The sequence below is a fragment of the Lasiosphaeria miniovina genome (genome assembly GCF_030549165.1).
Source record: "Lasiosphaeria miniovina strain SMH2392-1A chromosome Unknown B0T26scaffold_1, whole genome shotgun sequence".
NCBI classification, from domain to species: Eukaryota; Fungi; Ascomycota; class Sordariomycetes; order Sordariales; family Lasiosphaeriaceae; genus Lasiosphaeria; species Lasiosphaeria miniovina.
The window spans coordinates 4,791,350-4,810,215 of NW_026848220.1; the positions used below are offsets into that span (position 1 = coordinate 4,791,350).

The 18,866-nt window shown below is 56.5% G+C and overlaps 6 protein-coding genes across 6 annotated transcripts; 1 reads left to right on the forward strand and 5 right to left on the reverse strand.

Annotated features, from left to right (window-relative positions):
- Positions 1 to 1,297: 1,297 nt before the first annotated feature.
- Positions 1,298 to 4,025, reverse strand: B0T26DRAFT_632723 (uncharacterized protein; the record flags this gene model as incomplete). The annotated part of the gene is made up of 3 exons (XM_060436471.1): positions 1,298 to 3,199; positions 3,256 to 3,564; positions 3,633 to 4,025. 3 exons carry the CDS (start codon positions 4,023 to 4,025, stop codon positions 1,298 to 1,300), a joined length of 2,604 nt encoding a protein of 867 aa, XP_060303186.1.
- A 1,815-nt stretch (positions 4,026 to 5,840) lies between these two features.
- On the reverse strand, positions 5,841 to 8,515 carry B0T26DRAFT_688047 (histone acetyltransferases subunit 3-domain-containing protein). Its single transcript, XM_060440960.1, has 3 exons — positions 8,406 to 8,515; positions 7,828 to 8,351; positions 5,841 to 7,556 (listed from the first exon to the last, which is right to left on the reverse strand). Exons 2-3 carry the CDS (start codon positions 8,312 to 8,314, stop codon positions 5,941 to 5,943), a joined length of 2,103 nt encoding a protein of 700 aa, XP_060303187.1. The 5' UTR covers positions 8,315 to 8,351; positions 8,406 to 8,515; the 3' UTR covers positions 5,841 to 5,940.
- Positions 8,516 to 8,952: 437 nt separating this feature from the next.
- Positions 8,953 to 9,379, reverse strand: B0T26DRAFT_64520 (uncharacterized protein). The gene has a single exon (XM_060437692.1). It carries the CDS (start codon positions 9,268 to 9,270, stop codon positions 9,049 to 9,051), a length of 222 nt encoding a protein of 73 aa, XP_060303188.1. The 5' UTR covers positions 9,271 to 9,379; the 3' UTR covers positions 8,953 to 9,048.
- On the reverse strand, positions 9,342 to 11,885 carry B0T26DRAFT_64433 (uncharacterized protein). Its single transcript, XM_060437623.1, has 5 exons — positions 11,780 to 11,885; positions 11,630 to 11,654; positions 11,135 to 11,213; positions 9,508 to 11,077; positions 9,342 to 9,440 (listed from the first exon to the last, which is right to left on the reverse strand). The coding sequence occupies exons 1-5, from the start codon at positions 11,787 to 11,789 to the stop codon at positions 9,403 to 9,405; spliced, it is 1,722 nt and encodes a 573-aa protein (XP_060303189.1). The 5' UTR covers positions 11,790 to 11,885; the 3' UTR covers positions 9,342 to 9,402.
- Positions 11,886 to 13,777: 1,892 nt separating this feature from the next.
- B0T26DRAFT_670631 (uncharacterized protein) lies at positions 13,778 to 16,107 on the forward strand (the record flags this gene model as incomplete). Its single annotated transcript, XM_060439203.1, has 2 exons — positions 13,778 to 15,962; positions 16,010 to 16,107. 2 exons carry the CDS (start codon positions 13,778 to 13,780, stop codon positions 16,105 to 16,107), a joined length of 2,283 nt encoding a protein of 760 aa, XP_060303190.1.
- A 363-nt stretch (positions 16,108 to 16,470) lies between these two features.
- On the reverse strand, positions 16,471 to 18,795 carry B0T26DRAFT_609661 (Noc2p family-domain-containing protein; the record flags this gene model as incomplete). Its single annotated transcript, XM_060435880.1, has 1 exon — positions 16,471 to 18,795. A coding segment is annotated over one exon (2,325 nt), but the record flags the coding sequence as incomplete, so codon positions are not given.
- Between the last annotated feature and the right edge of the window lie 71 nt (positions 18,796 to 18,866).

The following is an 18,866-nucleotide window of genomic DNA, read 5'->3' on the forward strand; positions in this document are numbered from 1 at the left end:
CCGAAGGTTTCCGTTTCGTGCGGCGTGGTTGCTTGTTTGTGTTGCTGCTCCCCCACGGAAACCTCGATGGCCGATGCAACGGCCATTCCGAGGCCAGGGTCGAAAGAGAGGTGCCAAGCCACGATCTTGCAAACGCCCCACGGGAGTCAGAGCTTCCGTCCGGCCAAGTAAACGGGTGCACGGGCCATGCCAAGCATTGCAACGTCCAAAACTGGTCATCGGCCAGTGCCACGGTTGGCCGCTGGCAGTGGCCGCCGCGTTGCCAGCGGTGGCGTATCCACTTTTCCACATTGGCAAATCCCTTGCTGCGATTCGCGGGCCCCCCACCCGAGGCGAAGAAGAACAGACAGAAGGGCAGAAGTTCGGGTACAGTTCGCGGGTGCTTCGGTGGATCCCGCGCTTTTCCCTTTTGATTTTCCCTCTCCCTCTTCTCTTGGCGATCTTTCGGGTACGCTTACCACTCGATCGATCCCACAAACAACGCACACAGTTGCACTGCACTGCACTTTGCAACAACACCTCCACAACGCCACCAACAATAGCCGCCATAGTGTATAAGGGTTTTTTTTAAGCGATATTCGCACACACACGCAACTTCAACCTCACAAGTCTGCCTCAGTTTAGCTGCGCCACGAAGCCTTTGCAATGCTATCACCGCTTTTCTGTAGTGTTCTGGGTACGCTTTCCATCTCGGAATGAACGAACGGATAACCCCTCACTTCACCTTCCATTCTCTGTGTGTTGGCATGGTTTCACACCAGGCGCATCACACATATCAAAAACATCTCCCTTTCACCTGAGTCTAGTTGGTGACTCAACGTTGCTGTGGACAAAGGACCCATGCACAACCCAGCTCGGAGGCCTGCAATGCGGATACCCTCACTCCAATTGATTGAACGTCAAGTCGACGATGAGCCTTCCGTGGTACGGTACCCAAACATCGCCATGTCTTGGCACAGTCTAGTCCAAGCCATACGGGATTGCCTATCAAGTGTGGCTCTGTCTTTCCAGAAATCTTCTTTTATTCTTCTGCTCAGCCTCATATCCCTTCAACGCAGTTCTTTCTTCCAGTGACTGTCTGTGTGTGTCGGCCTCGCTGTGTCATCGCTATGAGCCATGCCGGCCTATACGATGACGAGATTAAAGGGACTAGGTTGTTAAAAACCCCTCCTCCCCGCCTAATAGCCAATCCCAGACACGCGTCGTGTTGAAACGACCCGAGAATAAGAGCCTGAGGCTGGCTTACCTCCGGTACTACCATGCACTCCGCCATTACCCCAGACGCCACTACCCATACTCAGCGTAGGGCTGACTGCTGCTGCTGCTGCTGCTGCTGCTGCAGATCCAGGCCCCCGTCCCCATCCCCAAACTCTAGACTCCAACTCTGCACTTCCACGCCCCCCACCCTTTCAGCTTCCGGGGTAGGAGGTGACAGGTTGTCACGCTTGGTACATACCCAACAACTAGCGTACATGTTAACGCGGTCGATGCACTCGCCCGGCGAGCGCGTGCCAGCCTGCTTGCACGCAAAGCCGTATGACTCAAACTCGCGCAGGTACCAAGGTGTCAGTGCCGAGCTACGCAGCAACACGCGGCCTCCCATCTTGAGCGCGCGGTTGAGCTTGGTGATCTGCCGCCCGGCCGCCGTCGAGCCGGGGTCGAACCAGTCCATGCTGTCCATCACGACGGCCACGGTGAGCGTGCCGGGCGATATGCGCGCAATCACCTCGTCGATCTCGTCCGTGTGGATGCGCAGCCCGTCAAACGCCCCGGGCCGGCTCAGGCGCGCGTGCGAGGCTGCCGACAGGTACTCCGGGTGGCACCGCTGCGAGAAGGAGCCCTCGAGGCAGACCTGGTAGTACGGATTGTCCCCGGCGATGTGCGTCTGCTCCGCCACGGGATCCAGTGTGTTGACCATGTAGCGCCAGACTGCGTGAGCGCGCGTGTTTTTAGCCGCTAACGACGGGTCGTTCACGGCCTCGCTGTTTGCGTGGTCCTCCTCGATCATAGCCAGTTGGTTCTTAGGGACGCCCAGAGCCGCCCACAGGAACGCCTCGGAGCTGACGACGAGGTTGCAGACAACGCTTGAGAGCAGGGCAGGGCGGATCTTGGCGCGCCAAATCTCCCGCTGCTCATTGAGTGTCTTGGCTGCCAGCAAGTCCTTGACGGCTCCCCGGCATCCAAAAACACGCGACATCCATCTGAAGATGCGAATTGCGTGCTTGGAACCGCCTGTATCGTACAAGCCGCGGCCCCGAGGGTCGGTGAAGATGTGTGATCTGGCAAGCCAGTACTGGAAAGCCCGGCTCGAAAGGTGAGGAGACAGGTGGGAGATCAACAAGTGACGGAATTGGGCGTGCTTCCCCTCCCCAAACATCTTCCAAAAGTCTTTGTAGGGCAGTGCCGTAAACGAGGCCACCTTGAGCTCCAGGAGGTGATTTTGCGCTGGGTTGAGGTCAATGGCGTGGATTGTAGCAGGACTTTGCGTGGCGTACGCAAGAATATTGTCACCAGCGCTTGTGATAGCCAGCACAACGTCCTCAGGGCCCAATTTTAAAAGACGCTCGTCGACGCGCGAGTCCTCCCAGGTGAAGGCGTAGATATACTCGTCGTTGAACTGCGTGTGCTTCTTGAGCTGGTCGTCGTAGTAGATGCGCCAATGATGGTTCTGGTAAAAGAAGGAGGGAAGAGGCAGGCTGACTGAAAGGTTTTGGATGGCGGCATCGAACGCCTTTGACCGAATCTCTGGGGCCGTCTTTTCTACAGCGCGTGCTAGCGCATTCGTTACGCTTTGCTTGTTGGTCGGAAGTAGGTAAGGCGACTCGGTTGCCATGGCATCGATACGCTCAATTATCTCGTGCGGTAGGCTGGATGGGGAAAAGGGCTTTTTCTGGCAGCCCACCCATACGTAGTAGGGAATAAACCCGAGACGTTTATTGCGCAAGTTGGCGGAGAGGATCGTTCCGAAGCGGTACTCGAGATAGTCCCGCCGGCCAGCGTCAAGCGACACTCGGTCAAGGTCGAACCAGGCACGCCAAAACGTACGGGAAAAGAAGTTAACATGGCGTCCAACGAGGCCGCCCGTGTAGTTGCGGAAGGCAACGTCAACTACGGATTGCACGTAAAAGTCAACAACACCCAAGACACCGTCTTGTGAGAGAAGTGACGAGATTGAGTCAATGACAGAGTGGTAGTCGGGCTATGCAAGCGTTAGTCCAGAGCCGAGAGTGGAATGTTGCCGCGCAGCCTACCTACAATCATGGAGAGACTGTACGACATGGTAACCAGATCGGCTCCGCGGTGCCCAGGGGGGGTCTGATCAAAGTAGCTCAGCCTCGAACGGGGAGGGGTTCGGTCGCCGAGGTTTTCATATTCTTGGAGGCGGAATTTCTTCGCATCCTCGCAGATTATTTTCACGTTCGTCCAGCCGAGCCGTGCAAAACGCTGTCTGGCAATCTCGCAGAGAGATGGCGACAGGTCGACCAAGTAGATGGCGGAGAAGAACTTGGGGACGTCGAGGAACTCGGACATGGCCTCGATGTTCCACCCCGTTCCGCCACCCACCTAGAGAAAGTTAGTAACCTTGAAGACGTGTCCTAAAGCCATTCCAGAAGTCAGAGGAGGGGTCGTACGTCAACCCAGATGCGTTCCTTTTCTGCGCCTATGCCGTCCTTTTCGGCCTTGAAGCGGAGTTCTGCGGCAACGAGTGCCAACATATCCTCCCGGCCCGTGAGGAGAATCTTTCTCGTCGCATCGTAGACGCTGGCCTGGCTCGAGTAGAAGCTCTCGAGGGCGTTCTGCTGGTTCCCCTTGGGGCCGGCAGAGTGCGGCTTGAGGAAGCATGAGTAGCCGAAGAGCAGCAGCGACTTCACAAAGCTGGGTGTGTTTTCAGCCCGTTTGTGCTGTGCTGTGACTGAAAGTTTGGAAAGACCAATGGCAAAAAGCACCACACTGGTAATTCCAATGATGAGTAGTTTGGGGTTGTCGGTGCCCGGGGGCGATATGTTACCACCAGGAGAATCCATGATATTCTCTCATACTGTGAAGATGAGAGGGAAGATGTTGAAGTAGACACAATGTCCGAAGCGTTGAAGCAATGATACGTTGTCGAAGAAGGTCCAGACACAAAAGATGCAAGTCGGCCAGCCGTACTTATACAGAGCCAAACAATGGAAGGTACAACGATGGGGCAACACCACCTCTAAGCCCAAGGAAGGTAGTACAAACCTAACCTTCGGTAGCAGCGTCTGTATCTCTCGAGGCCGGTCGTTGATCCCTCCCATCCCCACAAATATGACCGTGGAATGGTGTAGCTACCAACAGCGACGGTGTCTTATGACACTCGGCAGTCTCATGGCCATCCCACACCTGCATCGCCCATGTTCGTGGCTCGCTCGTCCACAGCCTACGGAACGGCCACAGGCGTTGAGCATGTCGGGAGGAGGGTGCACACTAGCCGGGAGAAGCCAAGGGTGTTGACAGCCGCGTGGGAGCTGCCGGCCAATCAGTCCAGCACATGGTCGGATAGCGGCGTGCGAGATGAATCTTGGTCAATAACGGGACGAGTGGATACAGAGAAGCACAACGTGACGGTGCCTTGGCTCTATCACGAGCCTATTCTACGTAGACGAGCAGACCATGGACGGCAGCATGATCTTGTGCGATTACAGCTCGAACCCAACCCAGCCGTCTGGCCCAGGATGCAAGCTGGGGCTGTAGCCAGGCCATTGATGCATCGTCTTGGAAATTGTCGGATTGATCCGAAGGGGGTGTCATCAGCATTGGAAAGCCTCCTCTGGAATTCTTCAACGCCAGGAGTATCCTGCTGCTGCCGCCGCTGCTACCTATACTGTGTGACGTGATCTCTGGCCAGGGAATTTGCATCCTGTTGCGGATGTTGGCACCTCAATCTACCCGCGATCAATTGGCGCCTCTCCAAAGGCGTGCAGCAGCTCGGCAGACTAACAACTGGAGGTTCCGATCAAAGTCCACCTCAGTCTGCGGGTGTAGGTGTTGTTGAGAGCTTGGATGCGCCCCTCAATCTAGGATCCCCCCCTACTGCGTACACGGTCCATGTAGGTCTTGGCGGGGTGCTTTGCAGCCGTGGAAGCCAATCGGAAAATTGTGTCGTCCCACGAGAGGAGTTCAGAGACCTTCTAAGGTCTATCCAATTTATTTAGGTCGGAAGCTGTCTCGAGTCTCAGGGAATAAACCCGCAACACGTCGTTGTCTGCGTTTGAGTGCCGATATCGCGAGCTCACTCGCTCGGCCGAGGAGGTGGATCCGAGGTCAGGTGGTAGCCAGAGCTGCGCTCCGGCCTAGAATATATCCGATGAGATATCATTCCCCTAATGCGCTGAACACCCCGCCTTACATCTCTTTGTCTGTGTGGCAATTAAAAATGGAATGTAGCGATGGCTCGTCGCCCTAATGCCAACGAAGACAAATAAAAAAAAATAGAGAGAAAGGAACGGCATATACACCAACACCCAATAACAAGTATTCATTCGTTCCCTGATTTCGTTCCGCGCGTGTAGAGATAAAGAAAAGAAAACGCAACCGCCCAAAGAGAGCTGATAACACCACAGCTCGCTCTGTTAGCTCTGCCCAAGCAGACCCGACCAAGGCACTGAAAAAGTGAGTACCCTGCCAAGATACCTACCTTATGTAGGTCAGGTAGCTAGGTCAGGTAAATGGCACGTTGATATACCTAGGCAAGGCAGGTAGCAACTCGAAAGTAAAAGCCTTCCCCAACGCCATACGCCCCAATCCATCCAGCCAGCCAGTCAACCACCCAACAACGCCTTCATATGTAAAACAAGACGGGTTTTCCCTTTTTTCTGTTTCCCCTCTTCTGTTTGTTATTCAAAAAAAAAAAAAAAAAAGAACCTAGTGTATGCATTAGAAGAACTCAACGCAGCAGCAGTGGTACGAGTCCTCTCACTCCTCTTCCACCTCCTCATCCCAAGCCCCTTTCTCGCGGCGGAGGAGCGCGGCCATCTCGGCCGGCTTGAAGATGGTGCTGTCTTCGTCGGCGGCACGGGGGACCCGGGCGAGGCACTCGTCGTCGAATACAGGGCCGATTTTATCGATCCAGCGACGACGGCGCTCCATGAGGGTCTTTGTGATGTCGCCGATGCCGGGGCGTGCCATGCCAGCGGCGCCGGCAGCTCCTGCGGCACCTGCGGCAGCAGCCAGGGCGCCGGCAGCACCAGGGCGGGCCTTTTTAGGCTTCTTGCCCATGGTCCGAGTCCTCTTAAGGTATGCGGCCTGGACTTGGCTGTCAAGATCTTCGAGGATGGTCTGGTATTCCTGGTAGGCCATGCGCTCCTTGACGAGGTCTGTGAGGCGCGACTTCTGGGTGCCGTTGAGCAGCACCTGCTCGCGTAGGCGCGCCTGTAGCAGCCGCAGACGGGCCGCCACATCGTCGTCGTAGTGGCCGTCGTAGTCGGGCGTTAGAGCGGGGTCTGGCTGGGCCGGCGCATTCGGGGTCTGGTCTGGCGGTAAGGGGAGAAATCCAATGTGGCGCAGCTCCTGCTTGATGCGCTCGTCCACCATGCCGTAGTCGAGCTTCGGGTGGTTGGCCTTCTTCCACGCCTCGCTCTCCGACTCGGGCATGTAGGTGGCTGACGGCAGGGACTGCTCGCCGTTCGGTCCTAGGCCATTTCCGTTGACCTGGCCGTTGGCGCTGGACCCGACGCCGTTGACCTGGCCGTTACCGGACGCGCCAGTGGTGTCGGTGAAGTTGAAGTCGAACGTGGCGATACCGTTCATGCTATCGCCGTCGCCATTGACACCATTGGCCATTGCCATCTTTTCCTCGGCGGGCGGGGCGCGATGCTCGGGTCTCATGGCCTGAAGTAGACGTATGAGCAACGGGCCCACGTAGAGCTCGTCTGTTTCGGCCTTTGCATCGGTCATCTGCTCAATGCTGCCGAATACATTCCGCTTGTCCGCTCCCGCCTGCGGCGACGGGTCGACGGCCATGCCGCCATCCTCTTCAGCCCACAATTCTATATAGTGCTTCTTGCCCCTCTTAGGCATGACCAAAGGCGTGGAGCGATCGCCTCGCTCCCTGAGAAAAGCTAGATCTTCCTCGGTGAAGGGGCGAAAGTATGGCTCAGTGTATGTGCTGAACGTGCTAAAGTTGATCTGGTTGCTCGGCTTGGCGCTGCTAAAGTCCTTGTCCGGGGGGTCGCCGGCGATCAAGTCGGCAAGATCTGATTTAGGGTATGTCGCGACTGAGTATATTTCCTTGATTTCATCTTCGGTCATGCCTGGTTTGACGGGGAGAATTTCGTAGACGGTCGGGTCGGGGAATGTGGACGGGTCTTCGCCAAAGGTATTAGCTTGGGGACGCGCCGGGGGAGGAGGCCTGCCGTCGTCGGATGATTCATCGTCGTCGTTATCCTCAGCCTTGGCCTTGTCGTCGACGTCCATGTTGCTGGGCGTGCGTGGCGCAACCGGCGAGAGAGACGAGCTTGTTGAGTCGTTGTCGCGGGAGAGTTTTCTCTGCTTCATTCCGCTAGAGTCGCCGCGCATGGGAGATGATCGTTCTAGTGGGAAAGTTAGTTTCTACTCAGCAGGGCGATATCTGCGGCGCAAGTCCAACGCGTCGGGGCGATTGACCAAAAGCAGAGTTGGTCGTCAGACACATTGCCAAAAAAGTTGAGAGCGAATCCCCTTCCAGTTTGGCGCAGAGGGCACATCCAAAATCTGGAACATTGAAGGAAAGGGTACAACGGAGTCAACTCGGCGGGAGAAAGAAGGTAAGGGAGGAAAGAAAGGAAGGGGAAAAAAAGAAGGACTGAAAAAGAAGCGACCTGCCTATGCTGCTACCCTGCGGAGCCAAGTTTTCTGTGGCCTTCCGCTTTTTCTTGTTCGCCTTCCGCTCGCGCTCCTCGTCGTCGGCCTCCCTCTGCCTCCGCTCCTCCTCCCTCCCCCTTTCGACGGCCATCTCGTCTATCCTCAACCTCCGGTTCTGGGCTAGCAGACGCATGCCGCGGTCGCAGTAGAGGCCGCGTTTTTCTATGACTTCCTCGAGGCGTCGCAGGCGCGTCAGTAGGCCTTCGAGGTTCTTGGAGTCGGGGGTGACGGTGTTTGAAGCGGCGGTATCGACCATGTCTTCGTAGGTCAGATTGCGGAAGACCTCGAAGCGCAGGTCGAGAGTTTCGGTCTCGACATTGTCGATGGCGGGCAGGCTGGCGACGGCGGGCATGGCGCTGGGAGTAGTGTTGCGGCTGCGCTGGGAAGATGACTGGCGCATTACACCAGCTCCGCCTTTCTTGCCCTTCTGACTCGGCGGCGGAGGCATCTTCTCGGTCGGTCGGGTCCGTTGTCTTTGGGGCTCACTTGTGTGTCCTTGTCAGTTTGGCTTGGTATGGTTTGGTTCTTGATGCACGCACGCATGCACGTGCCAGAGAAACTGTTTCGCTGGCTTCCGCGATGGGTGTCGGCTTGGGGCCGTCAATCAAGGGCGTCGTCGTCGCAGGCTCGCCTTGGCTATGGCTCTCACGTCGCGGCCAATGACAGCCAACGAAAAGAGGCGCCACTGGATCACGCTGACAGGGTTCTTGCATTGGCGAGCGCGACTTGCCGTGCCTGACTAAGAGCTAAGGTAAGATGCTGTGCACAGCACTGATGCCAGTGCTCTCAGAGCATCGGGTAATGACGGCTCAGCTCTACGGAATACACCTAGTACTATACTAGTAGCACTGGTATTCCCACGAATGTGCGAGACCAGTTTTACGTCCTAGAAGAACGCAAACTCTCGGTGATGACGATCGACAATCCACAAAGAAATGGTCCCATGGCGACAGAGTACGGATTTTATCTTCATTTCCATATTCCGTCTGAATACTTACTGTTTTTTTTTCTTCATATTTATTTTCCTCTGACAGGTAATACGGGATGAATTAAGGTCGGGGCGACGAAGCGTTTCATCCCAAAAGATTTAGACAGCGGTGACATTATGATGAGAACAACGTGGCGTGAGCGACGCGTGAGAGGATAAATGAGCTAGAGAGGTGAAGAATCATGTTTCGATTCTCAAAACACAACACGCAGCACTGGCTCTCCGCGATAGATCATGAGAATCATTTCATCCCACATCCCCTCCACCCCCTTGCCCCTACAATCGAAGATGCAAAGTTTATCTAGAAGAGAACACACTGTAAAACAATACCACAACGCCAAATCATGCTTTACGCCGCGGAATTCCGTCGCCGTCATGAGTAGACCCCAAAAAACAAGAACTGAAAGGGGTATCATCGTCACGTAGCCCAATCGCCCATCCCGTCTACGAAGCCCAGCTATCCAGCCCGTGCGCTTTCGACCCTCACCAAAATGACAAGCTAACAATCAAGGCCAAGAGGAAACCAACACACAAAACAACCCTCTCTTTTAAAATCCCGGAAACGCCTTTTTTCGTATTTTTTGCCCTTGAGATTGGCCGTTAGTCTGATGATGCCGCAGGTTGCTGATTTATTTCAGGATTTCGATACTTACATTTCGTCAGCCCGGAACTGCCGTCGTCCAACTGTGGATCACTGGCGAGTTCGCGCATACGCTTCCTCGCTAGAGAAGTGGGACTACCTCGACCTACAACCTTGCCGCGCTCGCTTTGTAACGAAGTCAACTGAGGCGCCGGTACCTGCTGGCTTTGAGGAACCAGACTTGGCGGCGGTTGGGGCTGAAGCTCGGTCTCGGCCGCCGTTGTCGTTGTAGTCGTCTTAGTGGTGGCGGCTCTTACTCCGCGGCTCCATATCCGCTTGATTGTGCCGCCCCAACCGTGCATCCTGCTACGCTTCGTCGCGTCGTCGCTGTCGTTGTTGTCTTCAACATCGATAACCTCCACGCGATCACGTAGTCGGCGGGTAGCCCGTTCTCGCCGCACCATCTCGTTTGTTATCTTGGGGCTGTAGCCTTGTGGGAGCATGCTTGCTTTGCATAGGGGACAGAGAGAGCTGTTGTTTCGCAGGAACTCGTCTATGCACACGGGGTGAAAGATGTGGCCGCACGGCAGCTCACGGATCACCGTGACGCGGTTTTGATACGGCTCAAGGCATATCTCGCACGCTGGTTGGTAATCGGTCGCAACGGTGGAAGCAGTAAACGGGCTATTGAGCCCCTTTTCCGAATGTCTCGGGCTCCGCACAGTCAGGACAGTCGTCAAAATTGCATCTGGCGGGTCCTGACTGCTTCTCTTGGTATTTGAGCTGAGGGAGCGGCCAGCCGTGGCTGCAGTCTGTCGTGGAGATGCAGGGGATGCAGGAGGGCTCGTTGTGGGCTCGGGCTCGTAGCGGTATGTAAACAGGGGAAACTCTCCAATCTGCTCAGCGGGTACCGTTAGACGGGCAATGCCCATCCCTTCCAGGTTTACATCGCCAGCAGCGACACGCCGTCTCAGTGAAACGCGCCGCCAAGCCTGGACAAAATGCATGAGGAAAGACGTCGTGGAAATGATGGCGAAGAAAACGCCGACAATGATGAGGAAGTACACCCAGATACCGAGCATGTTGGATTGCGTCGATACCACCAGCTCTGTCCATATCCTCACGAAGTCGTCGGAGTCGAGGTTATAGATGGTGGTTAGGTTATGTCCAAAGGGAACCGAGGATGTGTTGCCCGAGTACAGAGTGATCTGTTGCATCAGCTGCTGGCCAACCATGCCAGACACGGCATAGACGGGAAAGCCACTGTTCGCCTTCCACTTTCCATCATCCTGGATATCCCAGTCGGAGGACCCGGCCGAAGGCGGCGACTCAGACGAGTTTCCCGGCTTGTAAAATATCAACCCTCGCAAGGGATCCGTATGGGCAGATACCAGATACTTTCTGGCGCATTCGCCAGAAACCCAGGGCGCCAACGCCATCAGATTGTAGTTTGCAGGTGGAAGATCTTTCTGCCGGACGGCCGACTTGGGGACGTAGGGGGCCGTCTCGTTCATACAAGGGTCATCGGACGAAAGATCTGGGACGTAGAGGAGGCCTTGGATGACTCCGTTGGTAGTTGAAGCATACTTGGACGATAACACGGTGATGTTTTGGTTGAATCTCACCGAGAGAGTGAGCTTGCTCTATATGCGCGTCAACGAGGTCGCCCCAGCCGGCATGCAGGTTACCGTAGCACTCACTGATATGGCCGTGATGTTTCTGATAACGGTACTCGCGACTGTGCCGACGCCACTCCACGATGGGTTACTGAATAGAAGACTGCCACACCACCATCAGCGATGCATCAGCGCGGCGCTGTATAATGCTCGAGAAGCTCGACGATTTAAAAAAAATAAAAAAAATAAAAATAAAAATAAAAATAAAATAACAGAAGCCGTGCCAAGTGCGGGGCCTGGACGAGTGGCATTGTGGCGATGGAGCCGTTAGGGCCATTTGGGACCAAGATGCAAGATTGGGCCATAGCAAGGACGGGAACAGCTCCCGTCGGCGGGGTTGGGCAGGCAGATCGCTGGGCAGCTTGGCAGGGCCATCTCTAAAACGAAATGGCAAGCGCAGCCAGCAAAACAAGAGCCCAAAACCACTCGAAAAAAAAACAAAGCAAAGTGACGAGAAAATAAAAGCCAAGACGGAGGACGAGGGCGGGGAAGCCTCTATAGGAGATAAAAAGTACGCACACGACATTGCGGATCTCATCAACGGCTATGAGACGTCAGCACCCGGTTTACCCCAGGCTTGGCACAAAGCTTAGCCAGCCAAGACGGCGCGAGAGAACCTCATGCCAAAACGACCGACGGCCTTGGCGCGAACGGCAGGCCCGCACTTACACATTGACATTGTCGAGCATTTTCCAAAGGGAATGGATAATCGACCCTCTGGCTCGGCGCTGGCGGCGGCATCCGCCCCGGCAGCTTGTCGGAGAAGAGCAGCGCAGAACCTAGAGCCGAGGACGGGCGAGGGCAAGACACAGAGATAGATAGGCAGGTTCCCTATAATATTCCGAGGGGTGAGATTCGCCGTGTCGATTGCATGCTGATGGTGCAGGAGAGAGGGAGAGTGCGCAGAGCCAAGAAACCGGGAAGGGGTGGGTGCCTGGGGGTCTTTTCAGATGCCAAGCTCTTGGCGAGAGCCGTCCTCCCGTCTTCTCGGATTTTCAGCTCAAGGGTTAGCCCCAGTAAATTGCCTCGAGCGCGCCCTCTCATGCAGGACAACGGTAACCCCCTCCACCTCCCACCCACCCCTCAAAGCAACTTGAAGTACGCCATGTATGTTACTGTACATACAATGCAACAGTACGGACGACGGAGCGGTTCCCTGCGTACATCATCTGCAGCCAAGGCATGTATTGTACATGGAAACAAACATGCTAAAGGCGGGAACATAAGCGGGCTAACCGCACACTCCGATGCCCGAGATCACAAGAGCCCTAGCCGCTGCGTACTGATCCTTTGGGGTCAGTCGCTGTGCATTTTTTTTATCTCCTCCGCGGGGTTAACGTACCCGACAGCTCCGTACCGCTTGTTTGGGACGACCGAGACACGAGTATCAAGGGCGCTGGGAATAGCGTGGGCGCTCTTATGTTTCGAGATTGAGTTTGAAGTCGATCTGCGGTGTCAAGCTCCAACGGGCAAGGCACCAATTCCCTGCGTACGGGCACTCATACTGTATGCACGGAACCAGGTACGTAATAAGGAGGTTCCTGTACTACACGCGTACGGAAGGTAAAATAGTTGGCCACCTGCAGGAAGGACGCCAGGCTGTGAGAAAAAAATGGCAAGAACATCTTGACAGAGGGGTACGTGTGGACATGGACCTACCCGAGTGGCCAAATTGCATCCTGGCCCGGGAGCCCGGGTACCCTAGACGGCGGAACGGCTGCAAGGCCTGTTTCTTTTGAGGTGTATACAGTAAGCGACAATTTGAAAAGGGACACGTCAATCCCTCCATCTCTGCGTTTAAGCCGTTGACAACCCTACCCGACGACGTGCTCTGTAGGTACGCACCACACGACGTGAGCGGTGTGATGCTGTCACCGATTTACGGGCTCTCCCCTGCGTGGAATTTTCAAAGAGCATGGGTGATTGGATGCTATCGGGACGTTTAGATCACGGCATTGGCGGGAGTAACCAAGTCACCTCCCACCCACCTAGAAGTGGAAGATCGGGCTGGGAACGAGGGAGTGGAGGGGCAAGTTGAAATCGGACCTAGGCCATATCTTGGCTGCTGCTTGCATCAGGGACTTGGCCGGTATTGTTCGGACCTGAGTGCTTGGCGCTTTCTTAGGTGCGGCTCTGAGTCAAGACTGACTACCTTAGTAAATGTAAACTGCAGGCGCAATGGCGTTGTCTTCCTTTGGCTAGGCTGGCAAGATTGGATGCCGGACCTCGGATCCATCTCGCTCTTTTATTCCACTTGGCCTATCTTCGGCGAGGCTCCAAGGCTGCTGCGCCCCGAAGAGGGGTTCTTGGCGGATCCTCTGGGCGACCGACACTACCGCTGCGATCGACAACGGGGTACTCAGGTCTCGTTAGGTTGTTTGCTGCGCGCGAGCCTTGCGGGAACAACGTCGCCGTGCAAGTTCAGCAAGTCCCAGCCCAGGGTCGGGAATATCCCTACCATTTTCTTCTTTATTTCCTGACCCCTTTTCATCCACCATCCCGCATCTCTACACTAGTGCATTGTACATACATAAGTAGGTACATTACGGATACTTTGTATACCATCGGAAAGATATCCCGAAGCGAAGTAGAGTGGCGTCAACCACAACCCCAACCCCCCATCATCTTGTTTGACGCGGCGACCGGCCCACCCAGCCATTAGACAGGATGGCCCCCCTGGCGAGCGAGCCGCGTCAGCTCCTCGTGGTCCTCAATCTGGCTAAGCGCAAGGCGCTCTATACACTGGTTGTTGAGATCACGGCATGGATGCGGTCGCAGTTGGAGCTGCGCCAACCGAGCGATGCCGATGCCGAGGCCGAGGCCGGTGTAGCTCCGCTGTTTGTCTCTCCCGCTCTCGCGCCTGATGAGGACGGCCGGCCCGTCGACGTCTCCGTCTTGCAGCGGAAGACACCGCCCAGCCCCGAACTTGTCCGGCTGCGGAATGCCGCCCTCGCCCACTTCGACGCCTGGCGCAGGGATGTCCTCGGCAAGCTGAAGGAGGTCTTGTCGCCCCCGGACGATGCCGGAATCGTCGAGGAACGCCGGAAGCGGACCGAGCGCATCGCCCGGGAGCGGGTCGAGATCCCCTCTTCCGGCGAGAACCTAATGGATCTGAGTGACTGGGGCCCGGGCGTTGATGCTGTTGCCGAGGCCAAGGCGACACGGGCCCGAGACGTGGCCCGGCTTCAGTCCGATTTTCATGCCATCCCTACGCGTTTATTGACTATCCCGCAAGATGACCGAGAGGAGACCCTGAGCTGCCTGCTACTTTTACTGCTCTCAGCCGGCAGCTATTCTGCCGACTCTCGCGTGCTGGCCGTCTATCTGGCCTCGGCGTTCGAAATCCCCCTGTCGAGGTTAAACACTGAGGAGACTGAGATCGCCTGTTCGCTGGTTGAGACGTCGGCAGAGGCCGCACGGAAGCAAGCAAGCCCTTCCATGTCGGCGGATGCAGAAGCCGAAAAACGGAAGCAGCAAAATCAGACCAGTCGGTACTGGAAAGTTGGCCTGGCCTCGGTTGCCGGCGCCGCCATCATAGGCGTGACAGGCGGTCTTGCGGCGCCAATGGTTGCCGGTGCTATCGGCGGTCTCATGGGATCAGTTGGTTTAGGTGGCGTCGCTTCCTTCTTAGGCTTGTTTTGGATGAATGGCGCGCTTGTGGGAACGCTCTTTGGGGCATACGGCGCGCGCATGACAGGAGAGGCTGTCGACCAGTATGCTCGGGAGGTTGAAGACTTCCGCTTCTTACCCCTCAAGGACCAGCTGCGCTCCGGTAGTCCGAAAAGCAAAGATGAAGCGAGACGTCTCCGGGTAACTATCGGTGTAAATGGCTGGCTCGACTCCGAGCACGACATAAAGGCTCCCTGGCGGTCCCTCGGCGACGACACTGAGGTCTTTGCGCTGAGATACGAGGTGAAGAGCCTGATGGGGCTTGGCCAGTCGCTCAAAGACCTTGTCTCTTCAGCGGCATGGAACTGGGTCAAGGTAGAGATTCTGAAGAGAACTGTCCTGGTGACGCTCTGGGCTGCTCTGTGGCCAGTATATCTCTTGTCGATGGCTTCGAGTATCGACAACCCGTTCAGCCTCGCAAAGAACAGGTCGGAAAAGGCCGGCGAGATTCTTGCAGACGCCTTGATCAACAAGGTCCAAGGCGAACGACCAGTTACATTAGTTGGGTATTCTCTTGGCGCAAGAGTTATCTACAGTTGCCTCCGATCGTTGGCACAACGGCGAGCCTTCGGCCTTGTCGACACCGTTGTCCTCATCGGAGCACCCATCCCCTCCAACCGGAACCACTGGCAGATGATGCGCAGCGTAGTGTCGGGGAAGGTTTTCAATGTCTGCTCTGAAAACGACTATCTTCTCGCTTTCTTGTACCGCGCAACATCTATCCAGCTCGGCGTTGCCGGCCTACAATCGATTAAAGACATCGAGGGCGTGGAGAATATCGACTTAAGCGAAGAGGTCGACGGGCATTTGCGCTACCCCGATATCATTGACAAGATACTGTACCGATGCGGGTTTCAAGTCGTCGAGGGTGCTGCCGGGCCGATCGAGAAAGACGAGGGCGGGATTAAGATGGAGGATAGCACTGCAGCTGGCGCCACGGGGACTTTGATCGAGTTTGACGCTCTGGCCATCACTGAACCCCCGAGACCGACACCAGAGCCTGCAGCTCCTCCCCTTGCGCATAGCCCGAAACTAGCTACACAGCCGACGAGCCCAGATCCCGAGCGGAAGCAGCGGACCGCCGTCACTAGATGGGCGCCATCAAACATCTCAGCTAGCCAGAGCCCGCTGGGAACTGAGGTGCCGCCAGATCCGCTTTCCCAGCTGCCCTCGACGGTGAACCGTGGGGTGCCGACACCCGCCGCAGAACCAGCGTTGGGCACCCCAAAGTTCATGCCGCTGGGGCCATCGATACCGCCCAGCGCTATTTCCGTCCCGTCTACCCCAAAGACCACGCCTGGTGTAGACCGGTTCCCGCCTGCCTATAACCCCAATATCGCTCCAAGCAAGGCAAGCATCCCGATAACCGCACCGCCGCATGGCCAATATTTCGGGCACGGGCAAGTTGACTACGACGACCATGAAGACTACGATGAGGATGAGGAAGGCAGTTTTGGGATCAAGATGGTGGACAACGATGATGATCTTACATATTTGGATCCCTCACCAATTCAGGATTGAATGTCTACAGAAGTTTTCCGTCGGGCGTCGGATACAACAGTCAAAATTTCCGTCAATTATTTTATATTTTACTCTTGAAACCCCCCCCCCTCAAAAAAGGGTGTGTTTCCATTCGATGCGCGCACTAGGAATAGGTGACATCAAGGAATAACAGAAAAAGAATGGTGACTTCACTCCTCATCCTCCATGCCTTCGTCCTCTGGCCCGTTTGCGAGTTCATAGTCTTCCTCGTCGCTTTCCGCATCCTGCTCGGCGGCCAGATCCTCTTCCTCATCCTCCTTACGTTTCCGCTCGTCCTCCTTCCTGGCCTGCTCCATCATCTTCTGCTTCTCGGCCTTGAGTATCCTCTGGGACACGACAAAGGCGCCGACGGGAGTCTTCTCCCAGTCGAAGTCCTTGAGGAAGGCGTCGACCTGGGTGCGGTCGGTCGGGGCAAAGTCGACCCTGGCGCGCTTGTCCTCGATAAACTTGGCGTTGGCCTCGAGCTTCTGGACCAGCAGGACCAGGCTCGACGTGAGCTTGCCGTTCTTGTTGCCGCTGTTCTTGCGGCTCTCCTTGAGCCAGCGCTTGAGGGCGATGATGACGGGCAGCGCGAATTCCGGGAAGGCGATGTTGCGCGCCCAGAGCACAAAGTACTCGGAGAAGAGCTCGACGACCTGGTCGCCCACGCCATCCTGGTAGACGCGCGTGCGCAGGTACGACTTGGGGGCCTTGTAGGCGATGGAAAAGTCGAGTGGCTTGAGGGTCGACGACTTGGCCACCTTCTTCATCTCGGCCGAGCTGAGCACCTCGAGCAGGACCGAGGCGAGCGGGATGTACGTCTCGGTGGCGCGCGACAGGCGCAGCAGGGAACGCATCAGCTGGAACCGGAGGGGGAAATACACGGCCGTGGGGATGAGGCGCATGGCGCCGAGCGTCACCTGGACCAGGGGGTAGATGAGGGGCTTCAGCAGCGTCTCCTTGCCCGTCTCGGCCTCCCTGAGGGGGCTGCAGTGCTCCGAGAGCACGCACGACCAAAAGTCGAGCGAGTGCACGTACTGCCAGTTGTAGACGGCCCGGTACGAGTCGTTCTTGTTGTTGACGATGCTGTTTCGGAGATGGATGGCGAGCTGGCGGATGAAGGAAAAGGCCGTGGTGTATCCTAGGCCCTGGTCAATGCCCCACAGTTCGGCGGCCGAGTTCTTCATGAGGTTGATGCCCTGGATTGTGTTGGCGTTGGTGAGCCGGCTGCCCTGCACTAGGCCTTGATAGGTCGCCTTGAGGACGGACTCTCTGACTCCCTTGTCTCCAATCACCACAAGACGCCTCATGACCAGGAAGGCCGTGACCCTGACCGATTCCGTGCTTGCCGACTGTGACCAGAACGCAACGACAGTCTTGATCAGGACCTTGAGAAGCTTTCTGAAGGACAAGAGGTAGGGCAGCAGCGGCTCAAGGGCCGAGAGAGTGAGTTTGAGCGTGCCGTCGTCTGATAATGTGCTAAGCAGGTGGATAATCGACGAGGCGTAGTTCTTGACAAGCATGGAGAGCGTCTTGAACTTCTTGGTGTCGGTGTGCACGTAGGCCTTGCCGGAAGCCGACTCCTTGACGGGCAAGTGATGGTGTAGCGCCACGGGGATCTGCTTGAGCGCGACCAACAGGATGTCGTGGAAGACGTCTGGGTTTGTGATGGTGTACCGCTGCTTGTTTTCGTCCTCCTCCTCGTTGAGATGCGCCGCGCACCGGAAGGCGATGACGACCTGCCGGGCGGCTCTGAGCGAGTTTGTCTTGAGCAACGACTCTTTCCACTTGGCTACCGTGGCCTGGGTGAGCTCGCGGTCGTCCCCTTCGTCGTCGGCGGCCTTCTTCTTCTCTTTCTTCTGCTTCTTCTTGGGCTGCTCGTCGTCTTCGTCGCTTGCGCTGAGCTCGTCAATCTCGGAAAAGTCTGCGTTCTCGTCGAACTCGAGCGCCTCGGGGTCGTTCTCCTGTAAGAACTTGTAGAACTCGGGGTCCTTTTCTGCGAGCGCGGCCATGGCGCCCTTGGACATGCCGAGGTCCGCATCGCTGAGGTCGTCGGCCCCCGCCGCGTCCGAGTCGCTGTCGTCCATGTCGCCCGCCTCGGAGCTGCCGCTGCCGCTGCCGCTGTTCTGGGGTTTCCGGTCCTCGCCCTGGCTGCGCTTCCGCTTCCCCAGCTTCTTTTCGGCGGCTGTCGCGGCGGTAGACTTGGCCGTCTTGGGGGGCAGGTCCTTGTTGTCGAGAATCTCAAAGCCGCCCTGGAAGAAGTCGTCGACGCTCATCTCGACGGCCTTGGCGCCGGGCTTCTTCTTGACGGCGGGGATGGGGTTGCCGTCGGCGTCGACGCCGCCCGACTTGAAGAACTCGGCATCCTTGCCGCGCTTGGCCTGCTTGACGGCCTTGATCTGGTGGCGCTGCTTGATCTTGGCCACGTCCTTGCGCCGCTCCAAGACGCCCTTGAGGTGCCTCTTCTCGAATTTCTTGGTCGCCTTGGCGTTTTTTTTGGACGTCGCCATGGCCGGCAATTGGTCGGGTCGTTTTGAGGTCTGGAATTGCTGTTTTGTTTTGAGGG

Coding starts and splice junctions, on each gene's coding strand:
- B0T26DRAFT_64520 (XM_060437692.1), bottom strand. CDS start 9,270: ATGATACCCCTTTCAGTTCTTGTTTTTTGGGGTCTACTCATGACGGCG.
- B0T26DRAFT_64433 (XM_060437623.1), bottom strand. Junction 11,214..11,629: donor GATGAGATCCGCAATGTCGT/GTGCGTACTTTT, acceptor GTGGTGTGGCAG/TCTTCTATTCAGTAACCCAT. Junction 9,441..9,507: donor CAGTTCCGGGCTGACGAAAT/GTAAGTATCGAA, acceptor GCCAATCTCAAG/GGCAAAAAATACGAAAAAAG.
- B0T26DRAFT_688047 (XM_060440960.1), bottom strand. CDS start 8,314: ATGCCTCCGCCGCCGAGTCAGAAGGGCAAGAAAGGCGGAGCTGGTGTA. Junction 7,557..7,827: donor TCCGCAGGGTAGCAGCATAG/GCAGGTCGCTTC, acceptor CTTTCCCACTAG/AACGATCATCTCCCATGCGC.